The sequence below is a fragment of the Gossypium hirsutum genome, chromosome D06 (genome assembly GCF_007990345.1).
Source record: "Gossypium hirsutum isolate 1008001.06 chromosome D06, Gossypium_hirsutum_v2.1, whole genome shotgun sequence".
NCBI classification, from domain to species: Eukaryota; Viridiplantae; Streptophyta; class Magnoliopsida; order Malvales; family Malvaceae; genus Gossypium; species Gossypium hirsutum.
The window spans coordinates 66,280,474-66,297,378 of record NC_053442.1 but is presented as its reverse complement, the minus strand read 5'-3'; the positions used below and the strand labels follow the sequence as shown (position 1 = coordinate 66,297,378).

General features: G+C 31.9%; 3 protein-coding genes across 3 annotated transcripts; all 3 read right to left on the bottom strand.

The window, feature by feature from the left end:
• Positions 1-3,514: 3,514 nt before the first annotated feature.
• Positions 3,515-5,250, bottom strand: LOC107963704 (uncharacterized). The gene is made up of 2 exons (XM_016900137.2): positions 4,872-5,250; positions 3,515-4,067 (listed from the first exon to the last, which is right to left on the bottom strand). The coding sequence occupies exons 1-2, from the start codon at positions 5,155-5,157 to the stop codon at positions 3,685-3,687; spliced, it is 669 nt and encodes a 222-aa protein (XP_016755626.1). The 5' UTR covers positions 5,158-5,250; the 3' UTR covers positions 3,515-3,684.
• Positions 5,251-8,319: 3,069 nt separating this feature from the next.
• Positions 8,320-9,663, bottom strand: LOC107887965 (probable F-box protein At4g22030). The gene has a single exon (XM_016812174.2). It carries the CDS (start codon positions 9,586-9,588, stop codon positions 8,320-8,322), a length of 1,269 nt encoding a protein of 422 aa, XP_016667663.2. The 5' UTR covers positions 9,589-9,663.
• Positions 9,664-13,503: 3,840 nt separating this feature from the next.
• Positions 13,504-15,005, bottom strand: LOC121218706 (probable F-box protein At4g22030). Its single transcript, XM_041096352.1, has one exon. The coding sequence runs from the start codon at positions 14,936-14,938 to the stop codon at positions 13,673-13,675; it is 1,266 nt and encodes a 421-aa protein (XP_040952286.1). The 5' UTR covers positions 14,939-15,005; the 3' UTR covers positions 13,504-13,672.
• Between the last annotated feature and the right edge of the window lie 1,900 nt (positions 15,006-16,905).

Sequence of the window (16,905 nt, the reverse complement as noted above, 5' to 3'; positions counted from 1 at the left end):
TATATTAGCGATTTTAACAATCTAGTGACTTAAATTAAAACTTTAAAATAATTTAGTGACTATTTTGTATCATTTTAAAGTTGAACAACCAACATATAAATTTACTAATAATTTAATAACTTATTTTTCTAAATTTTGTAATTAATTATTTGATTAATTCTACCAACTCAAAACGTGATAAAATGGCGTAAGAAAGATGATATGAAATATATAAACCGTACGGTGGATAAGGTCCGTACGGTACGACCCACAAAGTTCCACGTCGTGGGGATCTAATCTCCTTAGTATTTGTAAATTTCAGACACATTAATTGGATGTTCGATTGGCATGGATCATGACAGGCGATGTAGTGTCATTGTCGATCGAGTGGAAAGTCGACAAATGTATCTCATTTTTAGTCCCACAAAAACTATTGCATCTCATCACCACAATCCACTACTTTGAGCTATTGAAAACGATATATTATCATTGCCATGCATCTATACAATAGGTTTTCTCGAGCGCATCAAATCTTTCGAGAAAAAATTTTGAAGTGTTATTTGTCAGACAATCGATTAATCTTTCAACACCTGAAAATAATCTATGTGTCAAAGTTTTGTCCGTAGTCTCTGCGAAGAGTATTATGTGTCGACATATTAATCATAGAGAATGTGTGCGGGGATTCGAATAATCAGCAAGGCTCAAAGACAACATATATGCAAGCATGAGACCACGTTCGAAAGAAATCTTCAAAGTATTATCCGCCAGGTAACTTATCGATCCCAAGTTTTTAATTGCTTTCTTTTTAATGGTAACATTTTGTTGTAACTATTATTTAACTTTAATTTCTCTGACTTTTAAGGTATTTATTAATGTTGGGTAATCACATTGGATTCGGATTAAACTTGAAATTGAATCATTTAAACTCTTAAATAGAAAGATAAAACTTTCCCGGTACTTATTTTTTTATTATCAAAACTCCAATTTAAAAGTTTAACCCAACAAGACAATGGCAGTGGCCACTGTGTCGGCTGCAGAGAAACTTGGTGGCTTAATTGTGAAAAAGATTAGATGTCATGAGACAATTGTAGGCCTGAAAATCTTGATTGATTAAAGAGTGGTTGATCAAAAACTCGAGGCAATTGAAGATGGTCTGGGGATTAAGGTCTAATGTTGTGGTCGGAAATGGAGCCACTGCTGAAATCATCACCATGGTTGAGGAACATGGAAGGACGACCCTAGCAAGCAATGTTGGGTTCATAATTTCATCGGCACCGGGAATTGAACCTGAAAGCAACATGGTAGCTGCCACGGTAGTCGTTGATGCCATCTCTACCACGGTAGGAGGAAGTGGGTCATTGCAGTTGTTCTATCATTTACATTAAGACTAAATTTTTAAAACTTGAAAAGTAATGATACTAAAAATGATTAAATTAGAGTACATGGACTGAATTCACAACTTGTACATAGTATAATGATTAATTCAAAAAAAATTAAATATTATGGGGTTAATTATGATTTTAGTCCTTCTACTATATATATTAAAATTCCAGATTTAATCTCTTTATTTTAATTTTACATAATTTGATCTACTTTTTATAATATTATTTGTAGGTCGAAATTCATAACATTATTAGTTATTATCATTAATAACATTTGGTAGACATATAAATTGATTATCAATCCAACATAATTGACAAGATTTTAAAGTGATTTTGAGATTGAATAATAGTAAAAATGAATTTTACATTAGCAACTATTAATATTATCAATTTGCACATACTAATAATATTATAAAAATAAATGGTGCATGAAAGTCCTTATACTAGGAGTTAGATTGCATTTTATCTATTTTATTGAAAAATTAGACAGATTATTCCTTGTACATTAGAACAAAGAACAAATTGGTCATTTCTGTTAAAATTTTCATCCATTTGTACTATTAAAAACTGATGTGGTTGATAGGATAACTAGACAGTAACATGTGGTGTCCATGTGTACTTCATACTGATGTATATGAATCATTTTTTAACAGCAAAAATGGATGAAATTTTTAATAGAACGACCAATTTGCTCATTGATTTAACATATAAGGACTAATTTGCCTATTTTTTGAATAGAGAGAGTAAAAATGCAATCTGATTCTTAATATAGGGGCCTCCATGATACTTTCACCAAAAAATGAACAAACCAAATTATTTCAAATAAAAACAAAATTAAATCTCAAATTTCAATACTCTTTTAATTCAAGGGTAAACTACAAAAATAATCACTTTTGTTTGCCTCAGATTACATTTTAGTTACTTATGTTTGAAATGTTACGTTTTAGTCACTTACGTTACCATTTTGTTACGAAGTAGTCACTCTAACACTAAACTCCGTTACCTCCCTAACGGCGGCCCTACGTGGTAGTCCACATGAGTTTTAAATGCCAAATTGGATATTCAATTGCTGAGATGAAAATAGGTTTTTAATTAAATAAATTTAATTTGGATTGTCACATAGAACATCCAAATTGACATTTAAAACCTATTTAGACTACCATATAAGACTGCCATTAGGAAGATAACGAAGTTTAGTGGCAGTCCAAGTCATAACTCACACATGCTATGGCCAAAGTAAATTATTGTTAACACACACCACAATACGTAACATTTTTGTGACTCAAATTTAAATAATTCTCAGAAAATGTAAACACTCGATAAATAGACCACAATTTAGAGTGGACTAAATTGATAATTTAATATTTAATAGTCTACCAGTTTGGAAATTTCAGAATTTTATGAGATTTTATATTATTACAGAGATGGTGTGTCAACAATTGGCAGCTGCAATTGACCCACTTTCAAGCCATTTCGTAGGATGGCTAGAAAATATGTATATGAATTTAAAAAGCTAGAAAATGTCATTGAACTATTCAAAAGTTTTTATTTAAATAGTTAGGCTATTATGTTTTTTTTTTAAAAGTCCGGCTAACAAGCTTCAAGTGACAATTCGACAATCGGTACGGTGAATTAGTACCCATCAACAAGTAGAACATATCTTATATCTAAGTCAATCTGACGGTTAGTGTCGGAGATTGGAGAAGAAAATTGTCTAGATTCTGATTCGTAGATTCGTGACGTTCAAAATTGTTTCGTGAAAAAAAAAACACTTAATTGTAAAAGAGAAGGGGAATGAGAGTTTTTTATCGGTGTGAACAAAGAAAGCCATACAACAGTCGTACTAAAGGCTAATGACTTAATGAAAACTTTCACATAGTTTGATAACTATTCTATAACTTTTTAAAGTTAAGTGACCAAAATGTAAACTTACTAATAATTTAGTGACCTTGGTGTAGTTTACTTTTATAAATTTTGTAAATATTTATTTAATTATTGTTAAATCGACCTTCAAACCAATTGAACCGATTGAATAAAAATCGATAATTTAACGGATTCTATCACCAATCCTCGACCTCAAACTCACCTGATCTAGACCGAACTTAAAACCCGAGTAGCAAAACCATTTTTCACCATGAAAAAAACTTTAAGAATGTTCTCCAAAACTCATCTATTCAACATTTGATTCCATAATACACATAAAGGTCAATTTCTCTAAACCTCAAAAGTTTTAGAACACTTTCAAAAAAAGGATGAATGTTTGACAAACTAAAACAGCAATCAACAGTTAAACTATACCGATTCGCAAAAGGTATTCGGGTCGTTATAAATTCTTCTTACTATCTGAACGTGACAATTTCCGGTCCAAAGATTGCAACTGACCCCGAAGGCTTTCGTTCTCCTCAAGTAACCGATCATACTCGAGAAGTAAACCTTCGGATTGTTTCCTTAAAGCAACCGTATTAACTTCTGCAGCATTAATCTGTTTAGTCTTTGCCTCGATATCAGACTCCAGCTGCTTAAGTTTCTCACGCAGAGTCATTACTTCTTCTTCCAAGGATTTAACTTTGTCAAAGCCATCGGGTTTTTTATCATCGGAACCTTGACCTTGTTTCTTGACAGCATCCATGGTCTTCCTTCTTATCCGGAGTTCTCTGATATAATGGTGTAATCTATCTATCATTAGTGCTAGGAAAATTGTGGCCCCTGCAACAAGTTACCATAAAAAAACCAGAGAGCAAATGAAAATTGTGTCACAAAGTAGTCCTAGACTATGTTACTGAGTCGGAAGTGAGTGTTAGATATGAGCATGTACCCTATACAGTTATGCTCAATAATTTCCGAGTTTTTTTCATATACACGGAGGATTATATTCCTATGATTATCGTGTATAACTATGTGTCAAACAACGGATCGCTTAAGGAAAACGAATGCGTCCATGTAAAATAGTTCCTATATGCTTTATACCAAGACAAAGAACAAGGTCCCAATTTCGTGCTCCATCATCTTTGAAGATAAGCAATGTTAAGGGATAACTCCTTCGAGAGAAGTCTTCAAAATGTCGTCCGTCAGGCAGCCAGCGGATCCGCCAACAATGGTCGGTACTGTGCTCTGCTTTAGTTCCTGATTTTATCTCCGATTCCACTGAGAGCCTCAAGGGGTTAACAAAGACGGGCACAATACCGACAATTGTTGGAGGGGTTTAAACAACTGGCCGTGAACAACACTTCAAAAACTTCTCCCCGAAAAATCCGCCTTTCAACAACAACCTAAGCTAAATCCTGCCTAACTGATTCTATAATTCAATCGTCAACCAATTGAATATACCACATCAACCACAATAATTTGCAAAACAGTAAGCATTCAAGCAGAATTTGACTTGGATTTACATTTACATATACTTATGATTGAAAACTAAGATCCCAACAAAAGTGAAAAAATTAGAGATTAACAATCAAACAACTAGATTTAAAACAATTGATTCAACTGAAGCAAGAACTAATTAATTACCCATGAGAGTAGCTTCAAGAAGGTGTCGGACCATAAGAACCTGGTCCGTTGAACTAACCGGTCCATCATCATCGACCCAACGTTTCTGGATCTCCATCATGCTGTATACGCTCGACACCATCACTACAAACACCGTTCCGGCCACCGTCTTAACCACCACAGGACCTCGTCCTCGTTTACGCCGATCCAGACCCATTATCACCAGCTTCCTAAACGGTGTCTTGAATGATAATACCATGATCACCGCCATCTCTGAGAATATCACCATGAACAATAATTGAATCATCTTTAAAAAAAAAAACACCCAAAGTGAAATTCAGAGAGCTAAAGAAAGAAGGGTAAAAGGGTCAAGGGCTGCTGCAATTCCCGTTAACAACTTCAAGTCGTAGATTGGGTCCTTTTAAGTAATTTCTTGATATTTTCTTAAAGGCCCCTTATCTTTTAGTTTATTTGATTTTTCCCTTTCTTTTATTTGTTATTTGAAATTAGGGACCTTTAAAACTATTATATTACTTAAAGCAGTGTTATTTCAACCAGACTGGCTGGCCAGGTCGAGAATCAGTCGGTATACAAGTCCGAGCATAGAGGTTGAAAGCTTATTTTATATTTGAAAATATAAAATATGACCATTCATTTGGGTATGTCTCTGTGAAGAGAGATGAGACCTCCAATAAATAGGAGTATGTTTTCATTTATATGACACACCCTAAAAAAACATAAAAACAAAGTTTCTGTCTATTCTCCTACTATTTTTTATATTCCCAGATTGTTCTATAAAGAATTACTACAGAAATTCTTTATAGCAATTGATATCATTGCTATGCTCCGTTTAGTGCTTACTGGATTGTTTCTGTAGTGCAAAACATAGACAGTCATTAGGTTTCATTGTATCCTCGATGTTCATTTGCTAGTAACTCTTTGCATACCATGGTATAGGTAAGGGCGAATAAAACCTTAAAAAAATGGCATTGATACACGACTTGAAGCCTTCGTTAATTTTTCAAAGTTTATTTTTAGAGGTGAGCAAAACTCGATTTGATTCGAAAATATTGAAAAAAAATATTTTGAATTTCGAGTTAATCGAATCGAGTTATTCAAGTTGACTCGAATAAGTAATTCGAGTTTTGAGTTCGAGTCAAGTTAAATTATCCAATTCAAATAATTTGAATAGCAGATGGGTGTAAATACTCCTTTGGTCGTTGTCAATTTTGAAAATGAGCAAATTGATCTCTCAAAAAAATTACAAAAATAATTCAAAATAATTTTCAAAAATTCAAAATATTTATAAAAATTTCAAAATTTATATTATTTAAAATTTGTAAAAAATTCTAAAGAATATATAAAGAAATTTAAAATTTTCTGAAATGATAAGTGCTCTAATATGGAATTAGTTATATTGTAACAAGATTTTAATTTGATATGTTTAATTTTTTAAACTTAACTCGATTCAATTCAATTCGAATTTCATTTCACTCTATTTGATTCGAATTTTTTAAACATTGGGGCCTAAATTTTCTTTCTTCAAGTTAGTCCTTGGTATTTCCTTAAAAAATGTTTAAGCTCTAATGCAAGAACAATTGTCAAGTTCAGGGACTAACTTGAACTAAAATAAGTTCAAACCCCAATCTGAGAACAATTACCAAATTCAAGCCTCAAATAGTGCATTAACCAAGAAAAAGAATTTACTAGAAACTTCAATGCTTGCCTTTAAACTAAAGGGTAAACCATACCTTTAATCACCTAACTATTAGCGTGTTTCTGTTTTGGACACTAAGCTATAAAGATTTTCAATTTCGTCAGTAACGTTTTAGATTATTTTTTTGTTTTTGTGACTCTCTATTAAATAGTTAATGGAGATGGTGACATATGCTTTTTCTAACTAATAAAATAACACATTTAGTTTTCAATACTTAAGCATTCTATCAATTTGATTCTAATTTTATATAATTCAATAAATTTAACCTTTCATATTTGCAAAATTTATCAATTTTATCGTCAAACACATAATTTCGGTCATCTAACTTTCAAATCTTATAAAACTATCACTAACATTATCAAATTGTTACAAAATGATCATCCAAGTACCATTAAAAAGATAAGGTGATAAAGGATTAAGCGGAGGAAGCAGATCATGATCATATTCAAGTTGTTTGACTTAAGAAGAAAAGATTCAGATCTGACCTGTAAAGAAGAAATAAACAAATTTGGAAATTAAAGAAAACAAAAACAACTAAAAGAAAAAAAATAAGACTAATAATAAATATTCAAAACAATAAATAACCAAATAAATAAATGAAATTTAAAAGTGAAAAATGGATCGAATAAACCGATGGATATGATTGATAGAAGGATAAGTGTCCAATTAAACTCTTTGAAATATAAATCCCAACAAACTCAATTAATGGCTTTAATCACCTCTCCAAGAAATAGTCATTGGCAAATTGAAGGATAAAAATTGAATTCCCATGACTCTTTGAAGAAAATCGAGAAGAAAATTACTTCTAAAAATCACAAGAAAGAAATCTTTCACAAATAAAACTTTATTAATAAAAACAAATTGTGTCCCTAATAACAATGAAGAGGCCTTTATATGGGCTAGCTAAGTACATCCAAATAAAACTTTAAAGTATAATTAAACTCTAATTAACCTAAATAAGGATTAATTTATTTTAAACTAAACTTTCTTTTTTGACTGACAAACAAAAACTCCTAAACAACTTAAAATACTTAAACAATATCCAAAATTCAAAATAAATAAATACCGTATAGAGCTCATATATAATAAAAATTAAGCCTAAAAATTGAAGCCAATATGATTTAAACTCGAATTAAAAGCTCGATACTCGTAATTCCGTCATAAACTCATCTAGAAATTCTGCTTACGCAATCTTCACAAAAATGATCATAACTTAAGCTCCTGAACTCGAAATCGAGTGATTCATAGTGCATTTCGAAGCTAAAAGATAGATTTTCAAACATTATGCAGACATCTAAGCCCATTCCCATCCAAAAATTCGTTGCAAGTTGACTAATATTTTTAGTTTGAAAATTAACAACTTGGTTGAATTGACTTCAATAAATTTCACACATTTTGTGGATGTTTCATTCCTTGTTTCCTCGAAAAAATTCATCCTCACATATCGTCTTTGATTGAATCTTGGTTTTTATTTTCTTGAATTTTAACCTTGTTGTTGGGCCTTGAGGTAGTATAAACCCATCATATCTATAGGTCTAAAATTTGGTTTTAAGACTCGCATCATAAGGTTTATTTTACGTGGCATGTTAAATATTCATGATTCAACCTATGTATTGTATTCATCATCATCAAGATTGAACCTATATCTTGTGTACATCATCACCTTCCAAAATTGTACAAATATGTATATCATCAGTTAATTGAATGAATGAGAGAATGAATTAAAGAATCTATACATCAAAAAATATTGGATCAAAAGAGCTTGCTTGCAAATTCATCCATGGGGCTTCCTTCTATACGAGAATAGCTTGATTTTTTGGCTACATCTCTCAGTTCTGATAAGCTTCTTCCCAATTGCAATGCCACTTTCATTTCAAACAACTCCCCATTTTCTCTTTTCTTCACATCACTTTCTTCCAACGTTGACTCAATCGATTCTTGCATATGCATAAAGAACCCAGCGTTGTTCCTGTACATCTCGAACACCATACCAACTTGGCCACCGTGCTCGAAGGTGTTCACAGCTGAAGCTAAAGCTCCTGCAACAGCCGCCACTGTTGCCGCCCAAGGACTATTGGAAGAAACCATGAAAGCCGATCCTAGAGCTGCTATTCCAGTTAGCAATGGCCCTGATGTAGCTAAAACTTTGTTCATGTTCAAAGCCTTGTTGCCTAATCTCTCGTAATCTTCACTGTCTTTTCTCTTTATCACTTCAACCACTTCTCTCATTTCCATTTCCAATTCCTTGGTCCACCCATTGTTGTTCTTCAATGTTTTGTTTGAGTTTGGAGACTGTTTTCTAGGCCACCAAACAGCAGGCTCTAAACTTGCAGGGAATTTTTCAAGCATAACACCAAGCAAAGGAAGAGGGTAAGCTTTGTCAAGTGCCAACACTTTCTCCATAGCATCATTCACGTCATCTTGGCATGGAGAACCAACAGCAAGTAGGGTTTTGATTTGGGATTGCAGCTGCTTAAACAATCTCGTGGCATTACGTTGCTCTTCCACAAGCTGTGAGGGTTGAATCTTATTCATCAATACCAACATCCCAGTGGCTGCTGAGAACATCACACTGGATGCCAACTTCAAACCCATAGCAGAAACCCCAGCGCCAACGCCAGTTGCGGCGGCGACACCTGCCATGGTAGCGGCGGTGAGGGTAATCATATTGATGGAGTTGAGTAGAAGGGTGTTCCAGTTTTCTCGTTGTTCCCCAATGTTGTTATGCATCTCCACTCTGTCAGCTATGGCCTCTAAGATGGCATACAGTTGAAAGGTATCCATTGAAACAGATGAGGTTTGTTGAACCAATGGTGTGCTATGGACATTGTTTTGGATTGGGATTGTGTTGATGAACCCGTCTTTACTATTCAATTGCTCGGACTGTGTTTTGGGTTGTCGTAATTTAGGGGCTGAAAATCTTACCGATGGGAGCTTTGGGATGGATATAGCAGCACGGATTTGGTTTGAAGCAGAAGATGATGAGAGGAGAAAATTATTAGAAGCATGTAAAGAAGCCATATGTATATATATATGTATGTATGTATATATATGAAAAAAAGAGAGGAAATATAGAAATTTGGTGGGTTGATTGGAGGCTTTGAGCAAAGGAAATTAAAGAAGAGATTTAGAGATGAAAGGTGAAATGGGGGCGTATTTATAGCAAGCAATGATGGATAGCTGATTTGGTCTGCTAATTTGACTGTCTGATTGAATTGACCAATCTTTGTTACATTAGCTGACCTATTAAAAGGTTGTCTCGTTCAATGTTATATCAAAAATAAAAGGAAAAACTAACATCCAGTCCTTAAATTCAACAATTTTTTTAATTTTAGTCCTTTAGTCTATATTAATCTCATAATTTACCAACTTTTTCCGTTTTGATTTATGTGATGATATGACATTTTAATATTGTGCAACGTCATCACCTAAAAATTATATTTTTATAAAAGAATTTTGATGATGGCGTGGCACAATCTTAGAGTTTAGAGACCAAATTGAGAAAAATTAAAAAATTTAAGAACTAAATATTGCCTTATCTCAAAATAAAAATAAAAAAGGGCTCAATATAACATCAGATACCTAAACTTGACACTTTTTCTTAATTTGGTACATGAACTTGGCTTTTTTTTCCCTAATTTGGTACCTAAACTTATTAAATGTTATAAAAATTATGCAAAACACTAACGGTGTTAAATTTTTTTTGTTATGCTACCAAAATATTATCAGTATTAGAGGAAATTCATGTTAAAAAATTTCGGTTTTAGCAAATTAATATTAAATAAGAAAAAAAAGAGCTTTAAAAACCCAAATTAAAAGAAATTCATTATTTTCAATTAGTAAAATAATTAAATAAATAAAACTAAAAGTAATTGAACATATAAAATACAAAAAAAAATCATGTCATCTGTCATATGTCGATCATACATTGATTATTTTTACTACCTCATAAAAATAACATTATTAGTATATTTGAGTAATTTGTAAAACGTTTAACAAGTTTAAACACCAAATCAAACAAAATATATTTGAATATATGAATTTCCTTTGTAGACAAAGCCTAAAATATTAATTTACTGAATTAGTAAAATTTATATGATGATGTAATGTTGAATATATGAATTTCCTTTGTAGAAAACCCTAAAATTAATTAAATTAATTCACTAATGAACACAACAAAGAACAAAGCAAGAAAATAAACGATTAACAACCAAGACGCGAAACAATATCCAAGAAAAAATTTACCTAGACTTCATTTGTCACTATCAATCTGAATTACGTAATTCTTTTACTTAGTATTTTGATCCGTAGAAATCTCTAAATTATGCTAATATTTTTTTCGAGAGTAAGAGCAATTGACTCTAGGTTGATTAATTGAAATTTATTTCTAATTAGCACCCCCTGTTATCGCATTAACTTATGCTATGAATTTTCCTAATAGATTTGACTCTAACCTAACCTAGTAGATTTATTTCGTCCTATTTCTAAGATTGCATGCAACTCCACTCAATTACGCAAGATCTACTCCTAAACAGGGTTTATTCCTTCTCTGATTTTAGCACATCAAACATGGATCAATAGTCTAGAAATAATAAACCAAGAATTAAGCACACATAATTGAGAACAAGAAACTAAATATTTATTGCATGAAATAAAAATTAAAAAACAGAATTCATCATAGGATTCGTCTCGTTAGGTATTTAGAAAATTAGTTCATACTTGAAAATAAAAACATCTAGAGACAACAGTATAATCACAAGAAACAAATAAACTCATGATGGCTTCCTAAGAAATCAAATGCGAATCTTCAATATTGATGGAAATATGCTTTAAAATCGGCTTCAATGGTGTTTTTCGAGTTGTTTTCTTAAATATTATATGACGACTCTCTCCTATATCTTCTTATTTTTGTCATATATACATATTAGAATGTCCGAAAAACCTAAAAATCATGTTTTTCCGTTGTTCATAGTGCAAATTCGCACAATCGACTCAACCTGCCACATGGTTTTTAAAAAATATTGTTAGTATTAGAGGAAATTCATGTAAAAATTTTTGATATTGAGCTATGCTTAACATTTTGATATTAAATAAGAAAAAAAGAGCTTTAAAAACCCAAATTAAAAGAAATTAAACATATAAAATACAAAAAAAAGACCATGCCATCTATACATTAATTAAATAACATTGTTAGTATATTTGAGTAATTTGTGAAAACGTTTGACAAGTTGAAACAAAAAAAAAAGTTTGAATATATGAATTTCCTTTGTAGACAAAACCTAAAGTACTAATTTATTGAATTAGTAAAATTTATTTGATGATGTAGTGTTGAATATATGAATTTCCTCTGTAGACAAAGCCTAAAATACTAATTTAAATTTTCGTTTTTCTAGTGTTAGATTTTATAAAAGAATGTTGACTTTTTTTGTCACCTTTGCTCGATTTGAATATAGTATCTCAAAATCCTGAGAAATTCAACTTGTAATATTGAGGTTGAAGCTATTAATTTCCTTTTTACTTATTCAGAAAAGATAAAAACCAAAATAATAATTTATATATTTTTTGGGTTTAATGCATAATTTGGTACCTGAGTTTGATATTGTTTAGTATTTAATTCGAGTTTTAGAGTTAATTTGATGAAAATTCATATTTAGATAATTAGTTTTCACTCAATCAACCCTAAAATCAGAATTAAATCACATCCATAAATGAAAAATTAAAAAAATTCACAATTGACACTGATTTAATTCTATAAACAAAATCACGAAAAATTCAAACTTAATAATATTAGAAATTAACTTTCATAAAATCAACTCTAAAATCCAAATTAAACACTAAAGTTTCATATCTCTTAGTATAATTTAGAAAAATCATATGCACTCTTAATTTTTCAAACAATCTTTTTCATATAAAACATGTTTTGACTTTTTGGGTTTTTTTTTAAAACATAGTTGAAAGCAAAAATTCTTATATTTATAAATTGTTTATTCATTAAGAAATATTCTGAGTCTCAACTTGTTTAATAAAATATATTCAATTTGGTGTTTTCAAAATAGATTTATTGTCACTTAAGTTTTCCACCTTTGGAATGGTGGCTCGGTCTTAATTCTAATTAAATAATAAAATTATACAAATATTAATATAAAAATATCCAAAAAATGTGAAAAAAATTATCTGTAAGTCATTTTCTGTAAAAGAAGAATCGTCAGTAATGTTGTTACGAAAGAGCCAAGACAAAATGACGGTTGGTCCCTAAAGACCAGAGGTGGTTGTCTGGTTTGAAGGTTTTATTACTCGTTTTGGCATTGAATGTCAATTGCTAAGACTCAGCACAACAGTTGGGTGACATCCCAATACCATCAAACATGAGTCGTCTAATTTGTACTCCAACACACCAATGTTGTTCAATTGTAGTTCATGTTTCAAAGATTTACACCTTTTCCTTGCCTCTCAAACCCAATTCAGTGTGAAGGCACACTCTTTCAAATTCAAATTCTATAATTGCATCTAACATCGTTTTAAATGGTCAATGAAAAAGAGAGAAGGCGGAGGTGATGGATTTCACAATACCATCATTATCCTTACTTAAATCCCAATGATTTAATCTCTTATGTTTTCTTTCCTTCCTTAAATTAGTGACCGGTGAAGCAAAAATAACAATGAAGAGTATTAGTTCAATCGACACAGATGTTATTGAAGATTTTTAAATGTATTCCTCGCGTGAGTATTAGTTTGGGGCTTAAGGGTAGAGTAGAATATATACATATATATACATATATATATAAACTTAGATCAATTCTTATATGAACTTGAAAATTTGACTCGAATTATTTAAACTTAAATCTTAGCGAAAATGAATTAAGAAATGAAATCTAAATAATTGAAATTTAAAATGAGAAAAATAAAAAACATAAACATAGAATCAATTCCAAAGGATATGGTAAATGAGATACGTTGATTTGTATGCATGAACCATGAAATTTCTATTTCTGTTCATGATTCAACCTGTCTTGTGTACACCATCATCTTCCAAAATTGTACAAACATATGTATATCATTGGTTAATTGAATGAATGAAAGAATCTATACGTCAAAAAATATAGGATCAAAACAGCTTGCTTGCAAATTCATCCATGGGGCTTCCTTCTATACGAGAATAGCTTGATTTTTTGGCTACATCTCTCAGTTCTGATAAGCTTCTTCCCAGTTGCAATGCCACTTTCATTTCAAACAACTCCCCATTTTCTCTTTTCTCCACATCACATTCATCCAACGTTGATTCTATCGATTCTTGCATAAGCTTAAAGAACCCAGCGTTGTTCCTGTACATCTCGAACACCATACCAACTTGGCCACCGTGCTCGAAGGTGTTCACAGCTGAAGCTAAAGCTCCTGCAACAGCCGCCACTGTTGCCGCCCAAGGACTGTTGGAAGAAACCATGAAAGCCGATCCTAGAGCTGCTATTCCAGTTAGCAATGGCCCTGATGTAGCTAAAACTTTGTTCATGTTCAAAGCCTTGTTGCCTAATCTCTCGTAATCTTCACTGTCTTTTCTCTTTATCACTTCAACCACTCCTCTCATTTCCATTTCCAATTCCTTGGTCCACCCATTATTGTTCTTCAATGCTTTGTTTGAGTTTGGAGACTGTTTTCTAGGCCACCAAACAGCAGACTCTAAACTTGCAGGGAATTTTTCAAGCATAACACCAAGCAAAGGAAGAGGGTAAGCTTTGTCAAGTGCCAACACTTTCTCCATAGCATCATTCACGTCATCTTGGCATGGAGAACCAACAGCAAGTAGGGTTTTGATTTGGGATTGCAGCTGCTTAAACAATCTCGTGGCATTACGTTGCTCTTCCACAAGCTGTGAGGGTTGAATCTTATTCATCAATACCAACATCCCAGTGGCTGCTGAGAACATCACACTGGATGCCAACTTCAAACCCATAGCAGAAACCCCAGCGCCAACGCCAGTTGCGGCGGCGACACCTGCCATGGTTGTGGCGGTGAGGGTAATCATATTGATGGAGTTGAGTAGAAGGGTGTTCCAGTTATCTCGTTGTTCCCCAATGTTGTTATGCATCTCCACTCTGTCAGCTATGGCCTCTAAGATGGCATACAGTTGAAAGGTAGCCATTGAAACAGATGAGGTTTGTTGAACCAATGGTGTGCTATGGACATTGTTTTGGATTGGGATTGTGTTGATGAACCCGTCTTTACTATTCAATTGCTCGGACTGTGTTTTGGGTTGTCGTAATTTAGGGGCTGAAAATCTTACCGATGGGAGCTTTGGGATGGATATAGCAGCACGGATTTGGTTTGAAGAAGAAGATGATAAGAGGAGAAAGTTAGAAGCTTGTAAAGAAGCCATATTTAGAAATTTAGAATTTTGAATGGAAATTTAGAAATTTTGTGGGTTGAATTGAAAGGAAATTAAAGAATAGATTTGTAGATGTTTTAGGGATGAAAGGTGAGGGACTGCGATGGAGGCGTATTTATAGCAAACTGACGATGGTTTAGGCTTAGCTGCTGATTTGGTCTCCTAATGTGTTGGAAAATCTGACTGTCTCCTTGACTTGACTTATCTTTATTACATTGGCTGACCTATTAAGAAGTTGTCTCGTTCAACGTTATATGATAGGTTAAAACATGCCACGAGTCCCTTTAGTTTTCATAAATTTAGAATTTAATCCCTATACTTTTTCTTTTAGGAATTCAGTCTCTCTACTTTTCAGATTTTAAAATTTAAGTCTGATTTCGTTAATCCATTAATAAATTGTAATTATAATCTCTTAAAAATTATATTAAGGTTATTAATTTTAATTTATATTTTTATCAATAATTCACCATACAGTTTATTTAACATTAAAAATATTTCATTCTTCAAATGAATTGGTCAATAATAGACTAAACTAAAGATCAAGGATCACATTGATAACTATATGAATTAGTAAAGTCTATTTGATTATGTAATGTTGAAATATGAATTCCCTTTGTACTTATATACAAGACAGAGGCTAAATTACTAAATTTTTTTTCCATTTTTAGTATTTAATTTTATAATAATCATTTTGCTTTTTTTTCAACTTTGCTCGAGTATTTAAAATTTTAAATATTGAATTGAATAATTAATTTAATTTAATTTACTAATCTGAGTAAATCTAGATAGAATTCTCTCATTTATAATTAACTTTGTCATTGAGTCAAAACTTTATTGACAATCAATTATAAAATTAAGATTTAAGTGCATATTATCTTTCGTTTTAAGGGTTTTAAAAGAGTTATAAGTAATAATAAAAATTATATAAATTCATTGGTTTAAACTAGAAATTTTTTTCTATGCATTTGAAGTTTGAATTATATAAACTAGGACCAAATCAAACTAAATTCGGGCTAGGGTATAAAAATTTTAAGGTAAATTCATTTTTTTATGATTTGAACTTGGCAACGGTTCTCAAATTAGGGGGTTTGAATATTTTTTTCGTCCCAGTTAATCCTTGAATTTGACAATTATTTCCACATTTGAGCTTGAACTTTTTATTTGTCCAAGTTAATCTGTAAACTTGGCAATTGTATCATATTCGTACTTTAACTTTTTTTGTCTAACTTTTTCTAAAGAAAATATCAGGGACTAATTTGAAAAAAAAATCAAGTCTTAGAACAAGGGTGCATTAACCCAAAATATTTTAAAATCATAAGGTAGTAGAGGTGAGCATGTAGTAGGCTTGGGTTGTAGCCGAAATGCTTTCAAGACATTTGTAATCATCCCAATATATATTAGAAAAACAATAAGACATGGTAAGGGCATGAAGTTATGTTGTTACGCAAGAGCTAAGACAAAAGGAGCGTTGGTCCCTAAAGACCCTCGGCGGTTGTCTGGTTTGAAGCTTTTATTACGCGTTATTGGCGCTGAAAGTTAGCCAAGTTGCTCAACACTCAGCCAGCAGATGGGTGACATACCAACGAGAAATGGTCTAATTTGTAAGCCAATTATGAAGACAAGAGATCAATGTTTTTCAAATCTCCTTCGAGTTTCAAAGATTTCCATGCAATCCATGCATTCCTCAAAGCCAATTCATTTTAAAGGTAGGCATTGAATTGTTTCTACCAGCCTCTTCTTTTCAAACCTATTTGCCTAGTTGGTTCCTAACGTCGTTTTAAATGATCAATCGAGCAGTTTTGGTATTTACTTGTGCCACCCGATATTTTTATTTACTATTTTACTTTTACATATTTAGCTTTTAAAAGGATAAAAATGAAATAATATAGTAATTTTATTTCATCTCTTACAAAATGAACAGTTAAGATAGAAAAATCGAGCAGATTAAATATTAGTTC